This window comes from Macaca thibetana, chromosome 15, assembly GCF_024542745.1.
Source record: "Macaca thibetana thibetana isolate TM-01 chromosome 15, ASM2454274v1, whole genome shotgun sequence".
Lineage (NCBI taxonomy): Eukaryota > Metazoa > Chordata > Mammalia > Primates > Cercopithecidae > Macaca > Macaca thibetana.
Genome location: NC_065592.1, coordinates 104,527,561 through 104,555,337, shown reverse-complemented (window position 1 = coordinate 104,555,337; position 27,777 = coordinate 104,527,561). Strand labels below are relative to the sequence as shown.

General features: G+C 38.7%; 2 protein-coding genes across 2 annotated transcripts in view; one reads left to right on the top strand and one right to left on the bottom strand.

Moving 5' to 3' along the window:
- The window catches only part of CENPP (centromere protein P), a 273,692-nt gene that overhangs the window by 123,959 nt on the left and 121,956 nt on the right, over positions 1-27,777 (bottom strand). The gene's annotated exons all lie outside the window — the stretch shown is intronic.
- On the top strand, positions 97-27,480 carry ASPN (asporin). The gene is made up of 8 exons (XM_050761558.1): positions 97-479; positions 7,780-8,062; positions 11,910-12,022; positions 16,515-16,728; positions 18,057-18,167; positions 22,981-23,074; positions 23,761-23,899; positions 26,191-27,480. The coding sequence occupies exons 2-8, from the start codon at positions 7,807-7,809 to the stop codon at positions 26,386-26,388; spliced, it is 1,125 nt and encodes a 374-aa protein (XP_050617515.1). The 5' UTR covers positions 97-479; positions 7,780-7,806; the 3' UTR covers positions 26,389-27,480.

Below are 27,777 nucleotides of genomic sequence, written 5' to 3'. Positions count from 1 at the left end.
TTTTATTAGTCTATACAGGTTGAGTAACTTTTGAAATTGTAATTTACAAATATTCATTCACTTAAGAATCTTGTATTTTTAAAACTAGGTATTTCTTGAATGACTCCGACTGCACTTTCAATGGCCAGTTGCCATGCATTATTAAACTTTTTTTTTTTCTTCAGAATCTTCCAGTAGACGTCTAGAGTTTAGCTAGAAGTCTTGGCTACGATACAAACAGTGATGGAAAACACATGAGCAGTAACAAGTTTTAATCTTGCTCCTCAGTACTAACATGGACTAATCTGTGGGAGCAGTTTATTCCAGTATCACCCAGGGTGCAGCCACACCAGGACTGTGTTGAAGGGTGTTTTTTTTCTTTTAAATGTAATACCTCCTCATCTTTTCTTCTTACACAGTGTCTGAGAACATTTACATTATAGATAAGTAGTACATGGTGGATAACTTCTACTTTTAGGAGGACTACTCTCTTCTGACAGGTATGTTTCATGTCTATCTTACATGTACCAATGTATACTTTATAGTCAGTACTAAGGAGACATTAATGTTATTAATAAATGCTTATAAATCATATGATAAAGTCCAAAGCTTATCTCTATAATTTCTTAAAAATCAGCATTTAAATATAAACCTAAATTTGTACCTAAAATTATTCTAGTTTTATGTCTTATCTATAATTTATTTTAAATATAATTATGTGACTTTTTTTTCCAGCTAAGTGAAAACCTGTCATTATGCTTTATCATAAATGTTAACATGATTGATTTTAAAAGTCATTTAAATAAACATCTTGTGTGTTTATCTAGGAAAATAACATTGCTACAATAATGATCATGAAGTTTGGGGATATCACAGCTATATTAAATGAAACAGTAAATATATTTTTCAATATTTAAAATATTGTCGAATGTGTATTTAAAATGTGTGAATTACTGAAATGTCATTTTTACTTATACATTTGAATATTCATATTTTTCCTTGATAAATGTCTTCCTTATTATAATGAAATGGCACTGAAAAGTTTAAATGGAAATCTATACAATTCCAAGAAAGAATACTTATTAGCAATAGTTCAGCTAGCACTATATTCAATATGAAAGATTAGGAAATTTTCACAGCATATATACAGTCAGAATTTAACACTTTCAAAGATTTCCTTTGTCCACTCTCAAAGTAAATTTCTGATTAAATTTTAGATTAAAAAATTTAAGCAATGTATTCAATATTCTACTCCCTAGTAACCTAAATAGTGCACAGCATTCTTTCATGTTAATCTATTCAGAGGTGTGGCACCCAAGAAACAGTGGCCACATGGTGTAGGGACTGAGTCATAAAGAACCTGAGGGGGTTATATTTCCCTAAAAATAAAGTTGTTTAAATCCAAGAATCAAGTTGTTAAAAGAAAGAAATAAAAAAAGAAAGAAAAATCAAGCACAAGCCCACACACATAAAAGGATCCTGATGTTTTTAGTTTGTTTTTTGGCATTAAGGAGTATAGTGTAGTAGTGGAAAGAACAGAGGATATATAGTCTTCTGTTACAACTAACTACTCAATTAAAAACAAATATTCTGATAATTGATCTGAGGTTTGAGACAAAAACGATTAACTTTACAAGTACAAGTCTTGAAGCACTGTGGGAAACATCATAAAAATGGAGAGGGAGATTTCGTTTTTTAAGACAGTAGCTTGGTTGCTAGACATATGGAAAAATTAGTGAAGGGAAAAATTAGTATAAAAGGAAAAACAGCCAGAATGCTTCGTCAGAATGCTAGTTATACTTCTAAGGTAAAATTAACTGCTTTTTAAGGAAAGTGCTACCTTTGTCAGTATCCACGAACAAATGGTACTGTGAATAAGTTTCCAAATGCATGCTTGGACTTCTAACTCATTTGTTAGCTTACAAGGCTGTGCCTTGATTATATCTGAATTTGGTTTGGATTCCTTCTGTGAAATATATGGAGTATGTTACATCACATTTATATACTGAAATCTGCTACTGGTACCTGTGAACTGATAGGCATGTTTAAATCAAGGGAAAGGTTGCCAAGCGGGCCTTTAAACATGGGATTTAAAAGCACAGTGACTTATTTACCTAATAATAGTGTCTGAGAGGAAATACCATTTCACTTAGACAAACTTTCCATTCTAAGTTTGTAGACCAGTTAAATGGAAAAAAGAAAGCTTATGTGCTTCTTAAGCTATATTTCCAGTCCATATGTTATGAACTCTTTTAAGACCTTGGCCAAACCTCCTTAACTAGGCTTTTCCAGAGGAAAGTCTGTTTACTGTCTGGAAGTAACTATGAGATTAAAATCCATTTAGGAGGACATGCAGTCTAGTGAAAAGCACAACCAACAAGCAGTGAGGAGGCCAGCCCTCAGCTCCACCACCTCCAGCCAGTTCTGGACACTCATTGCCTCAGCTTTTTCTCAGTAAAAGACGGCCGTGGGGGGAAGGTCTCAAAGGCCTCTCTTGGCTCTAGGCTGCTATGATTTATTAGTAACAGCAGTAGCACTGGAAGAACACTCCAAATAGTATTCTGATTAAGAGAGACTTGAAACCAAAATCCAAAGCTTTCCATGAGTGGAAAACACTGGCAAAACTGGTCTAAATCAGGGAAATATTGAGTATTCCTGAGAAGATTTAATATTTTTAAAGGTTTTAAAAATAGAATAATCTGAATACTGCCAAAACTAATAAAACAGAGGTTATACCTCATTCATAAACTCAAAACAAGCAAAAGTCATATCATTTTAAATGACATAAAATATTCTCTACATTTTTTCTGAATAATAAGAAAAAATACTGCTATCTAGGTTTCCCTCCTAGACATTCCATTATTTTCCTATTGGTAAACAGTTGCACACTGAACTGGGGGAGGTTTAGGACCTATCCTTAACTTGTACTTACTAACAAAGTGGTGGAAGAGACCCAGCAAGAGACTCAGGTAAAGAGTGTAAATAACAAATTCCTCATGGAATCAAGATTGGCCTTTTTTCTTTGCAAGCAACCAGGATACAAGAATGCAAAAGATTAGATTAATTGTATAAGGCTAACAGAAGACAGAACTAGCAGAGAGAAATGAATTTTCCAGAAGGCATTTTTGAGTTTCCATATAAAATAATCTTTCCTAACAGCCATGGATGGGCAACTGTGGAAGATGCTGCCTTGAGGCAGTATCCTCTCCCTGGAGTTATTCAAGCAGCATGGATATGCTCCCTGTTCCAGAATGTTCTGGAACCTTCACCACCAGGAAGAACTCCTGTTTCAAAGGTCTCCATCTCTTACTCTCCAGGAAAGGGCCCAACTGCTATATAAAAATGGCTGCCTCCACTGCTCGGCAACTGGAATGCTTCCCAACAACTACAGATAATGCTACTGCCTAAAACTTGCAGACAGAAGTCTCCATTTCATGTTTTCATTTTACCTCAGTTTTGATTAAGGGCAGTAACTTATCAGTCTCAGAAAAGAGGAGAGACAATGCTTCTCCTGATGCCACTGGGGGGCTGGTCAGCAGCCCTGAGGCGGGGATGTGGAAAAAAGCAGGCCCACTACTGTTCCACTCCCTGCCTTCCCTGCCCTGTGTACCTTCTCCTTCTCCTCTCAACTGTCAGTTCTGCTCCTCACACGTGATCCCGTTCCTCATCCTGAACCTCAACTCAGTACTGTGGAAGCCTCTTCTGACAGTGGCACGAGGCTGAAGGCATCTGGGAAACCATTATGTGGTGTGCAAAGGAGCCGAGGCCAGTCCTTGCTCCCACTGCCAGGCCACAAGGAACACCACGACGTGTTCTTGGCACCCCACTTTGGATCTCTAACACATTCCTGGTGTTTTACTTTTTTTTTTTTTAAGTTCCATAGTTTTTGGTTTCTGCATTTTGGATATATTATCTGTTAAATAGGTTTTTCCGGTCCAGACTGGGAACATAAAGTCCATATAGTTCAAAGATTCTATGGAAAAATGCTTAAACTAAAACAATCACGCTGGGTACAGTGGCTCACACAGTGGCACACTTTGGGAGGCCAAGATGGGTGGATCACTTAAGGTCAGGAGTTCAAGACCTGCCTGGCCAACATGGTGAAACCCCGTCTCTACAAAAATACAAAAAATTAGCCAGGCATGATGGCACATGCCTGTTATCCCAGCTACTTGGAAGGCTGAGGTGGGAGGATCACTTGAACCTGGGATGTGGAGGTTGCAGTGAGCCAAGACGGTGCAACTGTACTCCAGCCTGGGCGACAGAGTGACTTCATCTCAAACAAACAACCCAAAAAACAAACAAAACAGATCAACCAACTTAAAAAATAACCTTATCAAAATCTTCATTTCCCATTGACCAGAACAAATATGATTAAGCCTCAAGAAATTGTGAACCCCAAAACAATTTCCCAAGTAGGTGCTATTGTTTGACTTTTGGCTAGAGATAGGTGAGAATAGTGTGTACGGGAAACCTTTGATTATACCAACTCCTACCAAAAGTGGTAGGAAAAGACAGCAGTATATGTAGTAATAAAGCAAAGAAAATTCTGCTGGCGGACTGACATTTAAAATATTTTAAAAGCAACATAATTAAAAAACTATGCATGGGAAGAAAAAAATGCTTTGCTTATAATCCCATTATCCCTCTTGCCAGGTTTGTATATTCTATTTCAATCTTTTTTTCATATGAATATATGTTTTTATAAATGTCTTTAGTTCTACTGGTCTCAAACAGTAAACTGAGGGTTATGCGTAGACAGACATGGTGAAGAATTTTACTTTCAAAGCTCTGGGTACCACACATCTAGTATTAAAGCCCCACACCCCTATTCCTACCCCATAAGTCACAGTATATAAGGTTTACATTGTCTATTTACTAATCTACGCATTTTATTTTTTAGTTTTTCTATTAATGCACCTGACATTCAAGTGTTAACTTTACGATCTCATATTTACCTGACAGTAGTTGACCAGGAGTTGTGGGTTTTTTATTTTTGAGTAGGGAAGTGAGGGAGAGAAGAGGATGGGGAGGAAGGTGTGCTCTACTTTAAGAGATTCAGAATTCTGACAAGTGACACTGCCTGGGGTACAGTGCGTGCTTGGTAAATGCCCACTGAATAACTCCAGCAACCTCAAAGAAAGCCAGAAACAGGACCTCAAATGACATTATAATTCTATAGCTTCTTGTTGCCAAGGTCAGACAAGGTCAAGGGTAGCTGTACACCTAGAAGACAGAGCTGTAATGCAAGAATGTTACAGAATAAACTGGAATCAGGGGCCAACTTTGATTTAGCTAAGGACCAAGAGCTGACTTTTCTAGGGAATGAGTATTTTGAAGGTTGAGGCAAACCTGGGCACTAAACCTTAAGGAGTCAGGAGCCACACAACAGCCCTAAGTCAAAACACATAATGAGTCAAAGTCAGATAGCCAGCCAAGGAACAGAGACAATGTGTCAGGGACAAAGTGATATTGAAAAGGAAGCCCCCAGTAACCTTTACCAGGACCCCATACAGGATTCCCAGAATGACTGGAATACGAAACATCAACCTGCCTGCCAGCAGGGACACCCCACACCTGCTACAGAACAGTGGTCAGCCACAGTTGGTGATTTCCACCTGGGGCTCTCCAACAGAAGCCACTGGACCTTGTGTTGCCGGCACAATCTCTCACCCTGTACTGCACAAATCTGACCTCACAAATCATTCTATTCTCTACCTTCCAGTCCAAGCTACACAGGTGCTTCTTTATGTACAGATGTATACAGGACAGGAATTTGTATACTGGTTAGATAACAAGAAATGACAGAGTATGCCCAGGAAGCCACGAGATTTCTGGATAAAACAACTGAGTCCCCCCACATGAGCTGGAGCAGAAGGCAGCACAGAACAGGGAGTTGGGACACATGAGCCCTAGCTCTGGCTCCATTTATATTTGGTAGGTGACTTTGGGCGAGTCACTTAAGCTCTTTACACCTCATTTCCTATGAGGGATGAGTCTAGAATAACATCTGAATTGACACCTCCACAAAGTAGTGTACAGATGGGAGGCTAGGGCCAGTTTTGAAATGGGAATCAGGATAGGATTATTAAAATATAAAAAACTCTTGCCATTCTCAGATCTGTTCTGTAATCTCTTTCCTAGCATTAGTGTGGATTATCATAGGAATATCACACATACCTGACCAGTGCCATCCAGCTACCCAGTGGGCAAATGTTCATGCCACCATTTAGATTTTTGGAGCATATGAGGAATTAAATAATCATCAGGTTAATAACTAATGACAGTAGGACATTCTAGCCCTTGTCTGGTGATTAAAAAAGACATACCACATATAAATGAAGATATTAATTAAGTTAATGAATTCATTCTTGATTTTTAAATCCAGGAAAAAGCAGGCCCGTGGAGGGATGTTGAAGTTGATTTTTTGGTTCTGGGAAATTGTAACCAGTTGGGATTTGGAGGGGTAGGTCTTCCTGAGGCTGCGCCAATCCCAGCTGATTATGTAAGTCTTTTGCAGCTCAGCTGCTCTCTGGCACTTGGGCAATGGCGGGCAATGGCATGCCTGGTGGACTATTTAGGTGACTGTAGCCTGGTTGACTGTTAGGGTCTGCGGAGCCCTCTGCTGTGGTGGTGAGTGGATGCCCTCTTGCCACGACTCAGTTTCACCAGCAAGCATCTCTAGGATGCATCTATTTCGAATAATTCCATGTTTTTAATTTTTGAAAATTTTGAAGAATATACACATTTCACAGATGACAATTTAAAAATTGTGATATGTAAATATGGCAATAAATCTATGCTCTGAAGGTTCTTGTTTGTATAGTTCTGTTTTGTGTGCATTTAAAAAACGCAGCTGAAAGCAACCTGGTCCCCCAAAACCAAAACAAACAAACAAACAGACAGAACTCAGTGGAAAGACGAGTAAGAAAGAACAGTCTGGACATCAGACAGTTTGGATCAAACATTAGACAATGGAACAGATTAGAAGGAAAAATATACCACTTGTGGAAAAAGTGACCAACTATGAGAGTGAGGTTGGGAAAGGTGGAGAGAAATCAGTTAAGGAAAAATTCCAGATGTTGTCTAAGGAGACAATGAAGACACTCCTCCTTCAGGGACACTGAATACATTAAGGCAATAGAAAGATTTTGGGAATACAGAGTTAGGTAAGATAATCTGTTTCTAACATGTTTATTAGCTTTTTCATTATAAAGGTAATACTCATTGCTCATTATGAAAGTTAAAGGAAAAAGGAAAACACAAGTCATCTATGGTTCTAGTAACCAGAGTTTATCATCAATCAGGTATATTCCTGCCAGGTTTGTTTTTGGTTGTTTCTGAGTGTTTGTAAGTATACAGTTTACGGATTTTTTATATTTGCTTTTTTTCATTTCACAAAAGATAATATCTCATATTTTAAAATGTCTTTGCAAGCATTTTGTGGGTTCCAAAATATTTCATGGAATATACTCTTTTATTTTACTATTCCCTTGTAACCATTATAATTGTCTCAAATATTTCTGCTATTATACTTCTGTGATGAACATCTTTGTGCACTTTAGAAATGTTTCCTGAGACTACATTCCAAAAAGTAAAATTACTATCTGAAAAACAGAGATATTTTTAGAGTTCCCAATGCACATTGCTGAATTGTCTTCCAAAAATCTTTATAAATTTACTCTCACATTAGCTAAGCAATTGATAAAAATGTAATTTCATTGCACTCTTGCCGGAACTGAGTAATGTATATATGCAGGAATTATATCCATTTAAACTTAATATCCAATTTCTGTTTAGTCCTAGACCGATCTACACTAAGACACCATGAAGGAGTATGTGCTCCTATTATTCCTGGGTTTGTGCTCTGCCAAACCCTTCTTTAGCCCTTCACACATGGCATTGAAGAATATGATGCTGAAGGATATGGAAGACACAGATGATGATGATGAGGAGGAGGAGGAGGACAACTCTCTTTTTCCAACAAGAGAGCCAAGAATCCCTTTTTTCCCATTTGATCTGTTTCCAATGTGTCCATTTGGATGTCAGTGCTATTCACGAGTTGTACATTGCTCAGATTTAGGTAAGAATATAAGCCAATTTTGTTTTGAAGAATAATAATGCTATTCTGACAATTTGAAGGATGGAAAAAGTCTTCACAGAAATTTCAAAAATAATCTCACTGATTGTACAAGATTTTTTTCATTTAAGTTTTCAGGTGGAAAGTACAGCAAACCTCAAAGTACATCCAAACTTATTTTTAAAATTAAGAAAATCAGAGGAAAACTAAGGGAATGTTGTACATAGAACATTTTCTTCTCTTCCCCAGTTAAATCAAGGCATTTAATTTTAATTCCCTTCAGAGAGAATGGACATCACATGCAGCTCTATCTCAGGGTGTTAGCAGGTTGAGACTGTACTTTTGAGTAAAACCCCATGATAACAAAATAAGCTGCGTGTCTAGAACAATGAAACGAGTTACAGAAAGCTTGTGAAATCTCTAATCTAGACCTTTTAAAGATAATGCTTTATTTGCTTTTTAACAATGTGGGTTTAAAACTGCCTAAGAAAAAAGTGGATAAAGTCTTTTTAAAATTTATAATTCTTTGCTGAGTATTTTCTTTAATACTTCTAACGAAGGAGCACTCAAGAGCACACCCATGCCCTGTTCAGGGAGGGGACATGATGGCAATGCATAGCAAGAGTTGTTGCCCTCAGTTATTTCCAAGAGGGGACAGCTGAGACTGACCCCACTATGGAGGTCAAGGTTTGGCACACAACTCCCACTCAAGGGCTGATGGCCCAACAGGGTCACTTCATGAGTCTATATGAGCAGATGTCTTGAAAAGCATTAGACTTGCTTCCTACTGCCATAGCATTCATGGCAAGAGTTAAAGCTTATAATAATCTACTCTAGAGACCTTAATGAAGTTTGTCATTATATGACAAAATGAGAGGCGAACAAAAAGCATTCAGGAAAAGGGGAGACTAATATGAGCTAGACTTACTAGTAAAGTCTAATGAAATAGGTCTTACGCTTTACCTATGGAATTCTCATGAGAAAGAGATTAAGATTCAAGTACTGTTTGAGAAAACCTGTTCATGCAGAATGACTGTGGAAAAAGCAGCAGGAACAAGAAATGCAGAAGCTGAGACAGATGGTGGGTGCGAGAAGAGGTTAGTCAGGGAATACGAGAACGTACTATTGTACTAAACTGCATCTCAGACAAGAAAAAACATTACCTGCTATCAGTCTGCAGAATGGGTGCATGTTAAAGCACTTTGTAAGTCAAAATTCCAGATAAAAATATGTGTATCTGCTATGACTCCACTAGATGTAAATTGGGTTGGTTCTGGGTAAGATGGCGAATAAGGACACATTTATCTTTAGTGCAGACCACCCCCACGTGCTAGCCTCCATATGTGCCACGGCAGAGCAGTCATATGCTTCCAACATTTAGACCTTGGATGAGACATTGCATGAAACTGCTCCAGTACTTGTCACCAAAGACCTGAGAAGCCCAACCTACCTCATGGCAGGAATCTGGTGTTCCCATCACACAGTCTCCCGAACATTTAGCTTTGAAAAAACTCTAGTAAACAAAATCCACCTAAGGATATCTGTGACAGTCAGACATGCCATCAGCATGCTGCCGCAACCACCCTACCTCCCCCAAAACATGACCATAAAAAGGGTCTGGGCCCTTATCACTCTTCCTCCCTCAGGAGATGAAACTCTTTTCAGAACTTCAGTTTCAACAGGGGCAGGGCAGGAGTAGGTTTGTCAAAATCTGTGTTACTAGGAGGATCCCTTCTGCAGAACCTCCAGTTTCCTATAAGACTTCCACTTCATTTTCTAAAACCAAAATAATTTCCTGTGTTCATAAAAATGGCAAAATAAATCTATTCTAACAAACAGAACTGCCCCTCTACCTTGCTAATTTATCAAGTTAACCCCCTTTTCTTCCCATATAGAGTTAAATTTCTTGAGTGTCAATTTTATTTTATTATTATTATTATTATTATTATTACTACTACTTTTGTTTTTTGAGACAGAGTCTTGCTCTGTCGCCCAGGCTGGAGTGCAGTGGTGCGATCTCCGCTCACTGCAAGCTCCGCCTCCCAGGTTCACGCCATTCTCCTGCCTCAGCCTCCCGACTAGCTGGGACTATAGATGCCTGCCACCACGCCCGGCTAATTTTTTTGTATTTTTTAGTAGAGATGGGGTTTCATCGTGTTAGCCATGATGGTCTCGATCTCCTGACCTCGTGATTCGCCTGCCTCGGCCTCTGAAAGTGCTGGGATTACAGGCGTGAGCCACGGCGTCCGGCCTGTTTTATTATTATTATTATTTTTGAGATAGAGTCTCACTCTGTCACCCAGGTTGGAGTGCAATGGCACTATCTTGGCTCGCTGCAACCTCTGCCTCCTGGGTTTAGGCGATTCTCCTGCCTCAGCCTCCCGAGTAGCTGGGACTACAGGCATGTGTAACAAGGCCCAGCTAATTTTTGTATTTTTAGTAGAGACGGGGTTTCACCATGTTGGTCAGGCTGGTCTTACAACTCCTGACCTCAAGTGATCCACCCATCTTGGCCTCCCAAAGTGCTGGGATTACAGGTGTAAGCCACCACGCCTGGCCAATTTTAAAGTATGGAAAGGAAAAGTATACAGAGCTGTAGGATAGAATGTTGATATTCAAATACTAGATTTTCAATTCTTCAATTTTTGGCTATTAAATGTATGACTATACTTCAGGAGTGAGGACGGTTCTATCAAAAGTGTACTGACATCTAGGCCAAGGCAGGAGGATAACTTGAGTCCAGGAGTTCGAGACTAGCCTGGCCAACATGACAAAACGCTGTGTCTACTAAAAATACAACAATTAGCCAGGCATGGTGGTACACATCCTAGCTACTCGGGAGGCTAAGACAGGAGAATTACTAGAACCCAGGGGGCGGAGGTTGCAGTGAGTTGAGATGGTGCCACTGCACTCCAGCCAGGGCGACAGAGCAAGATTGTCTCAAGAAAAAAAAAAAAAAAAAAGAATTATGTATGAATCAGCATGTGGAAATCAAAGAATTTGCAACTAATTAGAAGAATTAATTAAAGGAAATGGGTGGCAAAGTTTTTGGTAATATACATGAAAAAAATCTAATTTTTCTATTTTCTAAACACAACTTTCTAAGGCTTCTTAAAATGATCAAGACCCGGCCGGGCGCAGGGGCTCACAACTGTAATCCCAGCACTTTAGGAGGCCCAGTCGGGCGGATCGTGAGGTCAGGAGTCTGAGACCAGCCTGACCAACATAGTGAAACCTCGTCTATACTAAAAATACAAAAATTAGCCAGGCGTGGTGGCACACGCCTGTAATCCCAGCTACTCAGAAGACTGAGACAGGAGAACTGCTCAAACCTGGGAGGTGGAGGTTGCAGTGAGCCAAGATCACACCACTGCACTCCAACCTGGGCAACAGAGCGAGACTCCATCTCAAAAAAAAAAAAAAAAAGAAAGAAGGAAAAATTATCAAGACCCATATGCTCCAATTTAGCACTATAACAGCCTGGAAATTTGCAAAGAAAGCTAATATTCCTCAGCCAAAGGTACATCAACAGAAGCTGCACCTCAGTGGTTGATCACCTTCTTTCTCACAGCCACCAGGGCAGCTCCAATTTATCACCTTTTATTCCACCTTAGAGGGGATGAGTGGTGATAGCTATACCAATCTAGACACCTTGTAAAAATTAGTAAGTTACTCAAAAAGGTCCTGAGGTCTTCCCCCAAAACAATGTTTTTTTGGTCATCTGTTATGACGGTTAAGTCATGTGTAACTTGATGATAATCATGGGTTTGAAAAAATGTGTTTCTATCATATTAGTAATCTCATCTTCAGCATGATTCTCTACTATATAATATGTTTGTTTCTTTCTAAGGTTTGACCTCAGTCCCAACCAACATTCCATTTGATACTCGAATGGTTGATCTTCAAAACAATAAAATTAAGGAAATCAAAGAAAATGATTTTAAAGGACTCACTTCGCTTTATGTAAGAATATATCCTCATACTTTCAAAGATTTAAGTGAAAACTCTTTGCTATAATGATTAATTATATAATCTTTGCTGTAATGATTAATTATACTATGTTAGTATAAACAAGTATTACTTTTCTGTACGTAAAGAATGACAAAAATCCCTGCATTCAACAGGGTTCTAGTCAATTAAAAATTACAGATTTCATTCAATTAATAGTCTAATTCAATGGATGTTTATTAAGTAATAGCCATGTAAAAGGCAGTGGGCTGACCTTAATGGTCCTCAAATAAGCTTACAATCTATTCAGGTAGTAACAGTCACTATACATTAAAATGAACAAGAAAACAATTACTTACAACAATCATTAGCAAACAGTGTAAGAAATCTCTACCCAAACGTGTGAAGACACCACAAATCTCTAACAGCGGCACATAGAATATATCTGATTGATTAATATATACACGTATGGCTTCTTTATTGGATCTTTAAAGAGGAAAAGAATTTTTTCTTTACTATATTAGTATCATTTTAATATTCTAGGAGTTAAAAGATTACTACTTCCACGTTTAACATTTTGGGCTGGCTCATGCCTATAATCCCAGCACTTTGGGAGGCTGAGGCGGGTGGATCACTCGAGCCCAAGAGTTCGAGATCAGCCTGGGCAACATAACAAGACTCCACCTCTTTAAAAAATATAAAATTAGTTGGCATGGTGGTGGTGCATGTAGTCTTAACTGGGAGGTAGAGGTTGCAGTGAGCTGTGACTATGCCACTGCACTCCAGCCTGGGTGACACGGTAAGACCCTGTCTCGAAAACAAAAACAAACCAAAAAACCATTTTGAAGTTTCTAGATTTTAGCAAGTAAAATTTCTGACTTAGTCTGAAATTGGGTTTGGAGGAGCGCCTCATTTCCCCCGCCACAGCTGTGGAAGTATCACCACCTCCCCTCAGCACAGCTCCTGCCTGCTGACTCCGGCGTGGTGTTAGAGGAAGAGCTCTGGTTCTGTATCATCTGAGGCGGTAAGCCAGGCCTGGCTATTCCAGGCCATTTCCCCACACTCTCAGGCTGTGCTGGAGAAAGCAAATTTAAAGTCTGTCATCTCTAGGTAAGCTAAAACTAAGAGAACAGGGTAGAAAATACCATAACCATACTAGCCCCTTGCTACCATGCAGGCCTGGCTCTGTTCCTGTGGCTGAGAGATGAGGGGTCACCAAACCTCCCTGTCACCCTGGGTCAGTGCAGTGGACCCTCTGGCCCATCCCTTCCTCCATGTCACCCTGGGATCGAGGCATGTATGCTGATCATACTTAAGGCAGACTGAGGGATGCTCAATCCTCGCATTAAGCCTCCCTGCAAAATCCAGCTCTCACACTGCACTGTCAGGTAGCCAGCACCTTGTCTGCTGTTTTCACTTTCAAAGTGTGCAGGCAGCTCAGATCTGGTAAGGCTCCATATCAATATAAAAGAGCAACTAGAAGAGTGTATATTTATAAGTTAGGTCTCACTAAAACACTAAGACAATCAGAAATGACACAATGGATTCTGCTGAGGATTCACCCAGTCCACCCACTAACTTTAGGCCACAGAATCTTTGGGAGAATGGCAAGGCCATTATTCTACCATCAGAAGTTGGAAATACAGCCTGTTGATGTGTTTACCACTTCTTCAACCCCTTTGCAGCTTAGATAACCACAAGAATAATAACTAATGGCATATTTAATACTGGGGCTATGAAAGTTTTAAATCTGTCATATCATTATTTTATTACATTTTAGGAGCATTCCAGGGACTTAGCCCATATGTATTCTTGTTATTCACCAGAAAATGAGAAACTAAAAGGTATCAGGATCTTTCTTAGACCTACTTGATTTTCTCTGAGAAATGCATGTCAGGTACAGAGCAATGGTGGGGAAGCCCCCAGCTGTTAAGTAGTATTACTGCCAAGCTACTATTAGCAGACTGACCCGACTGACCGGGTGTACTAATGTAAATCACTTTTTTTTTTTTTTTTTTTGAGACTGAGTCTGGCTCTGTCGCCCAGGCTGGAGTGCAGTGGCCGGATCTCAGCTCACTGCAAGCTCTGCCTCCCAGGTTTTACGCCATTCTCCTGCCTCAGCCTCCCGAGTAGCTGGGACCACAGGCACCCGCCACCTCGCCCGGCTAGTTTTTTGTATTTTTTAGTAGAGATGGGGTTTCACCGTGTTAGCCAGGATGGTCTCGATCTCCTGACCTCGTGATCCGCCCGTCTCGGCCTCTCAAAGTGCTGGGATTACAGGCTTGAGCCACCGCGCCCGGCCGTAAATCACTTTTTAAAGTACTTTAAAAAATATATAAAAGTATTAAAAAAAGAATAAAATGCTTTATATTTGAATTGTGGGTATACCATATAATTACAAAACATTTATATAATTATAGTATCACCTTATATATGTCTTTTAAGAGACTCAAACTATATTTTAGACATTCTACAAATTCTCTGTGTTATGTTTTAGCTGCTTATTTGGCACTCGGGTTCTTACACAAAGAATGATACAGTCAGAGCAAAATCACTGAACACACTCACAGCCCTCCCAGCTCACTTCCAGCCATTATCAGACACATGTGGCATGAATCACTGTCCTACTACTGAATGGCTAGGTTCTTCTCATCTTCTGTCCTTACACTGTTTGTTAATGATGAATTGGAGGCTCTGTGACCACCAAGTCGGCACTGGGAGTGCAGTTTAACTGGATCACTTAGCCAGCTCACCATGCAGGGCAGTCCGCCGTGTGGCGCGGCTCTTACTAGTCCTGCGCAAAACCTCTTACACAGTTGTGTATTACTTTTCCTTCCTTTTACACAGTTCCAACAACTGCATGTTTTAATCAGGAAAAACAAACTAACAAAAGCCCAATGCACTAGACTTGGATCTCACTGACGCACAGGTTCACTTTGTGGTGGGGCCTCTCTAACCCTCACTTGTTGGATGGCATAGGCAAGTCACCTTTCTTCACTTTATGCATTTCCTCTTCACTAAAAGGAGAGTAATAATTCCAGCTAAATTTACCTCATGGAGTCAAGAGAGGATTCACAAACCATCTCGATGATCCACCAAGTTGTTAAATTCCCCTCGCCTCATTTTTCAGTGTAACCAAAGGAAAAGAGAAGATACTTTCAGTTGGCATCACACACTCAGAAACGAGGATATTTTACCAGTTGGTAACAAAATGTAGTTTCACCTCTTCTCCTAGGCTTATCCTTTCTTGGTGAAACTTTTAGCAATAGTGATCTATCTGGAATTTCCGGAGGGTGAGAAAAGGAAAGCACAAAGGGCCAAGAGTGAGATGAGGAAACGTGCAGATAAAAGGAGTTTACTGAGCAACCAAAATGTGTATTTCTGCCATGGAAAAACAACAACAACGTGAGTAATACCAGTGAGGCATATTTTTCCAGTCTGGAAACAAAGGGAGATTTTTGTGAAATGAATTTGAGAACAAAATCATAAAATGAATGAATCTAGAGCTGCTCCTTGAGAAAATCAGATGACCTGGATTGGTAAAGAGGGACAGAAAGGTCCTGAAGACGCTCAGTGACCTGTCATCAATCTTGGTAAACATAGAAAATTCTCTCTGAATAATCTGGCAATGAGTAAAGAACTGAGCTATGTTCATTTTGCAATGCAAATCGTTATCAGTGTTACCAACATGTCCCAGTTTGCCTAGGACATTCCCAGTTTTGGTTCTGAAATTCCCACATCCCATAACCTCATGATCTGGGCAGACTGAGATGGTTGGTCACCCAAGCAGCCACGCACCCTTGGACATGTTGCAAAGGACTTGGTAGCAGAGAGCACACTCACACTGGTACGAGCTCTTTTTACTCTCTGGAGTTACTAGACCCCCTCTGGAGGATGCTGTCTTATTGCCCTGAGAAATATCCAAAAAACTGATCAGAGATTGAGTCATTTCTCAGGATCCATTACTATCTCCCCAATATGTAAAATATGCCAGAATGCTGAGGGTACTTTGTAGGAGTTTTTTCCTTTCAGGTCTCTGTTCTGGGAGAAATGGTAAACATCAGTAAATATGAAAGAAGTGAGGTTTTCAAAGTAGACAAAATCATGCAAAAGTATATTTGGTGTGCACTAAACATAGTTTTGTAGAGTAAACAGATTTTAAGATAAGATAAAGATAGTATCGTTGGTCACTTCCCTGAAGGGAAATAGGAGGCTGAGTAGAGGCTGAAGCCTTAACCATACGAATGTATTATCTATTCAAAGGTTTAAAAGATGCACTTCTATCTAAACCAATGGCACAACATTAATTATTAAAGCTCTGCACTTTTCTAACTCATTAGTAAAAATTTTTTTAAAGCTTAGATTGGGCTGGGAAATTTTTTACATGGGTGATCTAGTACACCAATGATATAAATTATACTGATTTCCATGATTGGCTAATCACTGTAGAATACTGGTAAATTAAATCCACTTCCTAATATTGTGTAACTTTCTATGCTTGATCAAGGGTCTGATCCTGAACAACAACAAGCTAACAAAGATTCACCCAAAAGCCTTTCTAACCACAAAGAAGTTGCGAAGGCTATATTTGTCCCACAATCAACTAAGTGAAATACCACTTAATCTTCCCAAATCATTAGCAGAACTCAGAATTCATGAAAATAAAGTTAAGAAAATACAAAAGGACACATTCAAAGGAATGAATGCTTTACATGTTTTAGGTAAGTTTTTCAAATGAATGGGACATCTTGAAATTATAACAAACAGATGTAGAACACTTTATCGCCACTATTAAGAATAATTTCCAAAATTAATGTTTAAATATAATAATCTTTGCCTAGATAAGCCATTTATAAATCAATTAAAATGTCCAACAAAATTTTTAGCACTTAAAGAAAATATGACCTTTGTAATACTGTCTCTCTTTCCCTCAAGAACCTCCTTTGAGGCCAGGCTTGGTGGCTCACGCCTGTAATCCCAGCACTTTGGGAGGCCAAGGCGGGCGGATCACCTGAGGTCAGGAGTTTGAGACTAGCGTGGCCAACATGGTAAAACCCCGTCTCTACTAAAAATACAAAAATTAGCCAGGCATGGTGATGGGTGCCTGTAATCTCAGCTACTTGGGAGGCTGAGGCAGGAGAATTGCTTGAACCCAGGAGGCGGAGGTTGCAGTGAGCCGAGATTGTGCCACTGCACTCTAGCCTGGGTGACAGAGTGAAACTCCATTTAAAAAAAAAAGAACCTCCTTTGAAAGACTTAGCGTGGTTTCTGTCTCTGACCAGACCCTAATTAATAAAATATAAATTATTCTTATTTAATTTAAAGGTAGTATTTTTAATGTATTGCATAAGCTACTCAAATATAATATACAAAATTAGTTCGGATATTATTTAGAATGTGCACCTAACATTTGGTTATCTGCTTTAAGATTATCGATGTGAGGAATTTTTTGTCTTATATTTACAACTCTACCTGATTTTATTTCTAACACCCATCATATAACCATGCCATCTCCCTATAATATCCATTCAAAATTCATAACCAATAATACTAATTCATTTATTCATTTAATTCAACCAAGTGCCTGGCCTCACTTACTGGCATTTCTTCAAAGTTATATTTCTGCTAACAAAACAATAATTTATAATTGACTTACAATTTTAAAAAGTTTAAGACACAAAAATGTACACAGAAAAATGTAAGCATTTTGGATTATATGAAGGACGATCTTTTTTGATGCACTATTATAATAAAAAAACCTTAATTGTGCTCATGGTTGGAGGAGAGTGAAAATGTCACTGATTTGGTAATTCAAAGTGAGTAATAGTGAACTTCTCATATATTCCAGTTTACATAATACAAAGCAGTATTTTTCTGTTGCTGACAGAAAGGACAGTAGATAGACAGAAGCAGATATACTGAGTGAGAATGAGCCTAGACGAAGGTCACGCTTCTTGGGATATTCATTCTTGGGATGTGTCTCTCTGCACTGCGAGTTTCCTTTATGTACAACCTATGTGTGCTAAGTCATGTCATTCTCCTCCGACAGAAATGAGTGCAAATCCTCTTGATAATAATGGGATAGAGCCAGGGGCATTTGAAGGGGTGACGGTGTTCCATATCAGAATTGCAGAAGCAAAACTGACCTCAGTTCCTAAAGGTTTGTATTTACTTTATCTAAGATATGGTATTTTAAAGTTGTCACCTTTCAGTAACGATTAAATCTAATATTGGAAACTGTACAGTATACACTGCAACTAGAAATCCTTGCACCAGTAAATCTGGTCAATGTAGTCTACACACACATAAAATGCCATATGTAGTGCTTTTTTTTCCTGACAGAATTAAGCCATAATTTTTTTTTACTCCACTAAGAATAAACACTAAGAAGCAATGAATGTTTAATTTTCCTTCTCTTTCCTGACATTTACTCATTTATACCTGTCATTCTGTGAAGTACCTGTTAGAGGTGGGAAATCTATACAGAAGAAAGCAGAGAAAGATAGATGGGGCAAGAGCCCCTGTCCCCAGGCATTTAGCCGCAATTTGAGGTGAAGCCTATGAGGCCAGACTGGGCAGCCCCTGGCTCTGGCAGGAATGGCATCCAGCTTCTTCCCAGGTATACCGTGAAGATTAATAGAACAATACACAGAAAGGTTTGGGGACAACATCTAGCAGATAGGAAGTGACCACCTATGACATAATCATTACCAAGATGAGCACTGTGCTCTTTATCATGGCTTTGTGTGACCCAAGGCTAGCACCTCAAGTAGAATGTTCCTTAAGTCTGCCAGATGGCCAGTGTTCTAACCCATTACTTCCAAGCTCCCTGTCTGATGATTAGCTGCATAGGATTGCCTTTCTTGGAACTCTTGCTCAAAGTCTTGCTTTCCTTATTCCCAACAAGGGCACACACTCTCTTTGCTTTGATGACTAACTGGGTCAAAAATAACCCCTACGATTAACAACATATTTTTACTTTCCAACAACTCTCTTTCAGTATCCATGAGTTAAAGCAGCAACTTCATCACGACTCCCTCTAATCTACTCAGCTGACCCAGAAGATCAATAAAACAAACATACATAGAGAATTTAAAAGACATAGTAAAGCTGTTATTATTAATCGAGACCTAAAGATCATCTTAAGTAAAAGAGGTCACCTAAAGATCATCTAAAGTAAAAGAGGAAAGATAATTTTTCTATCCAGGAACACAACAGTTTAATTCAGAACTATACAAATCCAAAAAACCATCTTAGTCTAGCTTTAAAGGAGGTGGATGTTTTTCTACAAGAAACCAAAAATGTTACATTTACCTTCCCATTTTAGAAAAACAACAAAAAATGCAAATGCTATCCAATAAGTTAAACACATAAAATCCCTTTCATATGCTGGAAGCTGACATCCAGTAAAGGAGAGTGAAGACAAGGAAAAGAAGAAGGGAGAGGGACGTGAGGAGGGCAGCCTACAGGGCTGGAGGAGGGAGCTGCTGTTCCAGGCCGCATCTCCTGGCATGACCATTCTTTTTTTTTTTTTTTTTTGAGATGGAGTCTCGCTCTGTCACCCAGGCTGGAGTGCAGTGGCCAGATCTCAGCTCACTGCAAGCTCCGCCTCCCGGGTTTACGCCATTCTCCTGCCTCAGCCTCCCAAGTAGCTGGGACTACAGGCGCCCACCACCTCGCCCGGCTAGTTTTTTGTATTTTTTTAGTAGAGACGGGGTTTCACCGTGTTAGCCAGGATGGTCTCGATCTCCTGACCTCGTGATCCGCCCGTCTCGGCCTCCCAAAGTGCTGGGATTACAGGCTTGAGCCACCGCGCCCGGCCATATTTCTGTATTTTTAGTAGAGACGTGGTTTCACCATGTTGGCCAGGATGGTCTCAATCTCCTGACCTTGTAATCTGCCACCTTGGCCTCCCAAAGTGCTGGGATTACAGGCTTGAGCCACCGTGCCCGGCCTGGCCATTCTTTATGTTCACACCAGAAGACTTTGCTACACTATAAAATTCTCTTTATATTTCAAAGTGTATCTGAAAAGTAAAGGTTTAACTTTCTCATGAAGTTTTCAAGATTCTTTCAAAGCCAAAAGGAATCTTTAGAAATTTAAATTGGAATCAAATCTCTCAACTTAAATAACTATTCCTTCAAATCCCTTTGACATTCAGAATTCACTAACCTGTGAAAGCTGACTGCCTGCGTGGCATAATCCAGTCAATATTACCCTCTGTGGCAAGATGAAAGGATGTAGATATCCTGAGGGTCCTCACCAGACCCAACAAGTTATCATGTGGACAGGAAGAAAATGTCTTCTTTCCTATTCGTTCAGGAAGTTCTACTGCATAATGATACTGTGTGGGGAAGAAGGAGACCTGTGTGAAGACAGGGTGGGAATAGAAATTCCAGTACAAAAGTGTGCTAACATTTGTCAGCAGTTACTGAGTTTCTGCCAAATTCACACCTCTGCTCGATTACCCTAGAGGCTACACTTCACTCTTCTCTCTGGTTACCCACCTTCCTCATTTCCTAAGGGACACAACAGTTCCCTCAACTTCTACAAGTCCTCTCCCAGAGATTTCTCCCTTCTGACTTTGTACAACCTATTCTAGAACAGGCTGGCACATTGCATCAGCTATTTTTCCGTGATTTTTGTATGTATGATGGATCCGCTCAATTAGAATATAATGTCTTTGAGGACAGAACTTTTATTTACATACTGGAGGGTCCATATAATCATTCCATAAATACAATTAAGCTCAATTAATCACAATTCAAGAAATTAGAACCTTCTCAGTTTAGAAGAATTATTTTTCTGCTCCCTAGTTTATTTTAAAATTCAAAGTAGATTCTGTTATCAAAATAAATTCAGTCATGAAGACCATTATTGCTATTCATAAGGATGTTTCAATTATCTTCATCAGTCTTTATTGCTAATATAGAAAGGAAATATTTCATCAAGAGTTGAAAGGAGGAAAGCATTTTCCAGCTAGCTAACCAGATACTTGGGTTAACAAATAATACTTTGTATATAGGACTAACAAAATCAGGTTTGACGGAACCTTCTGGTCAGTCCCTTTTACTCCAGCTTTAGTTCATCTGGGGAGAGTGGGGGTCAGGATATGCCCCCGTGAGAAGAGAAGGAGTAATTTTATTCACTGGGCACCTGCCATGTGCGGGGGTACTACAGATACACTTAGTTTACAGAAAACTACTGCTAATTGAAAGAACAGAGCCAGGCACAGTGGTTCATGCCTGTAATCTCAGCATTTTGGGAGGCCAAGGCAGGCATATCACTTGAGATCAGGAGTTCAAGACCAGTCTGGCCAACATGATGAAACCCCATCTCTACTAAAAATGCAAAAATTAGCTGGGTATGGTGGTGCACGCCTGTAGTCCCAGCTACTTGGGAGGCTGAGGCAAGAGAATCAGTTGAACCTGGGAGGCGGAGGTTGCAGTGAGCTAAGACTGTGCTACTACACTCCAGCCTGGGTGACGGAGTGAGACCCTGCCACAAAAAAAAAAAAAAAAAAGAAGAAAAAGAAAAAAGAAAAGAAAAGGAAGAATAAATACTGCAATGACCTGAACATATCAAACAGAGTAAAAATCCATGTTTATAATCGTGTTTAAAAAAACAAACAACAAAAAAAAACATACAAAAAACCTTAACTGGTCACCTCCGGGCATTGCATGAATTCATTACTTGAAACAATCAAGTTTTGCTGCCTTTTCTGTAAAAATAATCTTACAAAGTAACCAAATAATTAATGAAAGAAAATTCTTTAGAGAAGAGTTCCAGCTAATCCATAAAGAATGACATCAGGAAGTCACCATTTTCCAATTCCTAATGAGAGAATGGATCTAGGCAAAAATTGTGCATGAATGCTAAGACCTTCAGGTGAAAGGCTGATTTACTTCTATCTGAATGCATCTCTGGATCTGACTACCAGGGCACAGGAAGAAGTTAAAGGATTCTGATAAATGATATTACATGGAAGCTGTCAGCCAAATCCACAAAAGGAGTGTCTCAAACAAATTAATAATATAGAAATAAATCAACAGAAGAGGGAGAAAAAAGGAGGGAGTATGTTGTACATTAAGAGAGATTTCAAGAGCGATAAGAAACAAATGTATTCTGTAAACTTCATTTAATCCTAACTTGAACAAATCAACTGTAAAATGACATATTTGAGACAACTGGGGAAACTTTACTATATTAAATGACAGTAAAAAATTTATTAATTTTGTTAGATGTGATATTAACAGGGTGGTTATGTCAAAGAAAAAAAAAAAAACAAGATGACCTTATCAGTTACAGACATCCAGTTGAAGATTTTATAGATGAAATGACATTATGTATAAGATTTGACTTTAAATACTCCAGCAAAAGAAATGTGGCAAAATAAAAACAGATAAACAAGTCAATAAATAATTAATAAAGGAGATGAAACAAGATAGGAAAAATGGAGATAACTGTTGAAGCTGAGCATGGTGGTTCATAATACTAGTTTCTATTTTTATGAATGGTTACAATTTTACCATAATAAGAAGTTAATAAATACTAAGTATCAGGCCGGGTGTGGTGGCTCAAGCCTGTAATCCCAGCACTTTGGGAGGCCAAGGCGGGTGGATCACCTGAGGTCAGGGGTTCGAAACCAGCCTGGCCAACATGGTGAAACCCCATCTCTACTAAGAAATACAAAAAATTAGCCAGTTATGGTGGTGCGTACCTGTAATCCCAGCTACTCAGGAGGCTGAGGCAGAAGAACTGCTTGAACCCGGGAGATGGAGGTTGCAGTAAGCCGATATTGCAGCACTGCAATCCATCCTGGGCAACAAGAGTGAAACTCAGTCTCAAAAAAAAAAAAAGAGCAAGTACCTAAAAAGTTGCCTAAATCCATAATCTGCAACTTGAAAAGTAAACAAATAGACAATGGGGCTTGGTTATACTTGACTTAACATATATCTTTCTCTTCTTATTAGGCTTACCACCAACTTTATTGGAGCTTCATTTAGATTACAATAAAATTTCAACAGTGGAACTTGAGGATTTTAAACGATACAAAGAACTACAAAGGTAAAAATTCCCAAAATTTTAACTTAGAATGATACCTCCTGGAGAATGTGCACAGGGACCCTGGTAGAGATCACTGTCTGTTTAGCCCACTGCTGCTGGAACTGGAGAGTGTGAAGGGAAAACTAGAAAGAACCACCATTGGCTGGGTGAGGTGGCTCACGCCTGTAATCCCAGCACTTCAGGAGGCTAAGGCGGGTGGATCACAAGGTCAAGAGTTCGAGACCAGCCTGGCCAACATGGTAAAACAAAAATTAGCCAGGCATGGTGGAGGGTGCCTGTAATCCCAGCTACTCGGGAGGCTGAGGCAGGAGAATCGTTTGAACCCAGGAGGCAGAGCTTGCAGTGAGCCGAGATCGTGCCACTGTACTCCCCGGGCAACAGAGCGAGACTCCGTCTCAAAAAAAAAAAAAAAAAAAAAAAAAAAGAACCAACATTATTACCAACTCTGCTGATAGCGGCAAATCAAGTGAAAAGAAGAAAATGACTTTTCAAATTTCCCTTTTGTTAAATTTAGGTTAAAGAATTTTCTAACAAAACTGGGAGATGGTTGTTACATACTGAAAATACGTTATTAAATAAAGTCGTGAAATATCTTTGTCTGAACATATATATAAATAGGACTGGCTTATATTCTAACTAGTTTGAACTATCTATGTAAGACTTGATGCATTTTATATCATTTTTAGGCTGGGCCTAGGAAACAACAAAATCACAGATATCGAAAATGGGAGTCTTGCTAACATACCACGTGTGAGAGAAATACATTTGGAAAACAATAAACTAAAAAAAATCCCTTCAGGATTACCAGAGTTGAAATACCTCCAGGTAAAACATTCTACTTGTGTTCAGTAGGTATCAGTATTTTCTTTAGTTTTTATAACACACTTTAGCATACCTCAAGCAAAGACCAAGTAAGCAGCAAGGGTGATTCAAACATAATGACTCTCCAGGTTGCATGAGGTGTTTTAAGAAGTAGGAGAGCTTTAGGAGAATGGTTTCTACGTCGGCGTCACAAGAAAGCTCAGGATCCATTTCTGTCTTTTGGTTTCTCCTGTTGAAACTGCTCAGGACATTGTGGCAAAACCACCGGCACAGTTAATTTCAGATTTTAGGGCAGGGGTGGCTCTGCAGAGGCAGGACTAGTCAGGAGGACAGGGAGTAGGGTCACATGTTCTTTTGATCTGGAAACATTTCTCAAGGCACAGCACGAGGATTAGGCTCCCAGTATTTTCGCTTTCAGTCTGGTGCCAGGATAGACATGTATATGTTTTTAAAAAACATTCCAACCAGAATACAGTATATAACCAATTTAAAGTCACCATCTGGAGCATCATGAGTTCCTATTTTGTCGTTTGTTGTTATTCATTATTAGAAATCTTTTCCTTCCAATTTGACAACTCTTAACTGGCTGGGAGGGGTCACAGATTTCTCGGAGAATCTAATAAAGATTTAAATCTTCCCAAGAACAAAAGTTTCCACCTTCAAAGGAGCTTGAGAACAAAACTGGGCATCAAGCCACTTTGCCTCTTCTCTATTTCTTTCCAATGTATCTTTAAACAAGTTTCGTTCACTGTACTCCTTTGAGATACAAACCATCAAAATGGATGCAATATAGGCAGGTGCCAATTTCAAGGTGACAACTTTTGCTTTGACTTTTCCAAATGCTGCATTTGGATGTCTGTTTAGCTGGTGACTACAACTTGAGTCTATCCTCTCTTAAGCTGCCCCATCCCTGATGTCATTTCTGCTTCATTTGCTCCACAACTCTGCTTCCAGCTTCTGGTCTCTCTTAAATCTACCTATACTCTTGCTAGCATTAATTAAATGAATAGAATGATAACACAAACAGAAGAACACAAGTCATAAGCATACACTTCAGTGAATGCCCACAAAGTAAACACACTGATGTCCAGCAGGTTTTCGTTCCCAGTGAGATCAGTACTATGGTAAACTATACCTTGCACTGATATTGAGCAGCTGGGGGACTGAACACCAAACTTAAATGTTTTAGCAATGCCTAGAATTTTCATGATTGGGCTTGTATCAGTCTTACTAATACATCAAGGCAGAATCTACAGGTAACAACAGCCAGGGAAGATATCCCACTTTGGCCAGCAAAAGGCTTCTGCTCTTCAGCATACCAAAATGCTGTCAGTGAAGTAGATTGCTTTTATTTCCCAGAAATCTCACTGTTACCAAAAAAGGCCAAAGAAGGAATTAGAAGGGCTGTTAAAGGGAACGAAGGAAAGTTCCTCTATTTACGACACTTTTTGAGTAAGAATTTAACTTAAAAAGACATGTACACGGCCTATAAAATTGTGACTTGTCCACTGGTGTACATAAGATTGATTTCAACTGCTGATGCTATATTACAATTATGCATTTAAGATGTTGATAGATCTTTCTATAAAACAACTTACAAAAATTCTCCTTTGGTCACAGAAAATGCCAGCTAATAATTCTTCACAATCATATTGTGAGCCTAATTCTTGCAGCATTAAATTTCATTCTTCTGATCATTTCTAATGTTTTAAATTCATTATTGTAAATATGGCACTGAAGTAACCATATATATACACATATATATGTATATTTAAAAATATGTATATATGTATTATATATAAGTAAACATTATGTATGTATGCATGCATGTATGTATGTATGTATGTATCTATCTACTATCTATTGATCTATCTGGAGTGAGACAGAGACAGTGACCCATGTGACCAGGCAGAGCCAGGCACAGTGGTTCATGCCTGTAATCCCAGCATTTTGGGAAGCCAAGGAAGGCGGATCACTTGAGGTCAGAAGTTCAAGACCAGTCTGGCCAACATGATGAAACCTCATCTCTACTAAAAATGAAAAAATTAGCTGGGCATGCTCTAGGCCTTGGCAGGAGTCCTTCCCCAACACTTTTGTGTACAACATATGAGTTTGAGTTGTTATAATAGGTATTTAACATGCATAAGTGAGTACATCTACTTTACCTGGAAATACATTCAAGCCGATGTAAAATAAACAGAGGAATAAACCCATAAACAAATGGTGACTACAGAGTATCTTCCATTTACATTTACTGGGTATTTTTAATCCTTTCTTTTTTCCTACTACAACAGATAATCTTCCTTCATTCTAATTCGATTGCAAGAGTGGGAGTAAATGACTTCTGTCCAACAGTGCCAAAGATGAAGAAATCTTTATACAGTGCAATAAGTTTATTCAACAACCCGGTGAAATACTGGGAAATGCAACCTGCAACATTTCGTTGTGTTTTGAGCAGAATGAGTGTTCAGCTTGGGAACTTTGGAATGTAATAATTAGTAATTGGTAATGTCCATTTAATATAAGATTCAAAAATCCTTACATTTGGAATACTTGAACTCTATTAATAATGGTAGTATTATATATACAAGCAAATATCTATTCTCAAGTGGTAAGTCCACTGACATTTTATGACAAGAAATTTCAACAGAATTTTGCCAAACTATTGATACATAAGGGTTAAGAGAAACAAGCATCTACTGCAGTTTCTTTTTGCGTACAAATGATCTTACATAAATCTCATGCTTGCCCATTCTTTTCTTTATAACAAAGAAGTAAGACATTCAGTATTTAACACTTTGTTATCAAGCATATTTTAAAAAGAACTGTACTGTAAATGGAATGCTTGACTTAGCAAAATTTGAGCTCTTTCATTTGCTGTTAGAAAAACAATTAACAAAGACAGTAATGTGAAGAGTACATTATACTATTCTTATTCTTTAATAACTTGGGTAGTACTGTAATATTTTTAATCATCTTGAAGTATGATTTGATATAATCTTATTGAAATTACCTTATCATATCTTAGAGTCCATCTTTATGTTTAAAACTTTATGTTTAATTTCTTAAAATAAAGCCTTCAGTAAATGTTCATTACCAACTTGATAGATGTTACTCATAAGAGCTGATTTGGGGCTATAGCAAACGCTTTTTTTTTTTTTTAATTATTATAACCTGATTTAAAAATCTCTGTAAAATGTGTAGTGTTTATATAAAATCTGTAACCTGCATTTTAATGATCAGCTATTATAAGCTTTTAATAGTATGAAAATTGTTAGGCTATATAACATTGCCACTTCAACTCTAAGGAATATTTTTGAGATATCCCTTTGGAAGATCTTGCTTGGAAGAGCCTGGACACTAACAATTCTACACCAAATTGTCTCTTCAAATATGTATGGACTGGGTAACTCTGAGAAACACATATAGTATAATTGAATAAGCAGAACATCAAATTAAACAGACAGAAACTGAAAGCTCTATATAAATGCTCAGAGTTCTTTATGTATTTCTTATTGGCATTCAACATAAGTAAAATCAGAAAACAGGGAAATTTTCATTAAAAATATTGGTTTGAAATAAAATATTTGTGCTTTGATCTTATTTTTCTTCACTCACCCAGCAACATAAACTATTCTTCAGAAAACTCTAATCTATATATAACATTTTAAGAGCAGTATTAATATAAATTATTATTATTTTTTGTTTTGTTTTGAGATGGAATCCGCCCTGTATGTAGCCCAGGCTGGATGGAGTGGAGCGGCCTGATCTCGGCTCACTGCAACCTCCGCCTCCCAGGTTCAAGCGATTCTCCTGCCCCAGCCCCCCAAGTAGCTGGGATTACAGGCACGTGCCACTATGCCCAGCTAATTTTTTGTATC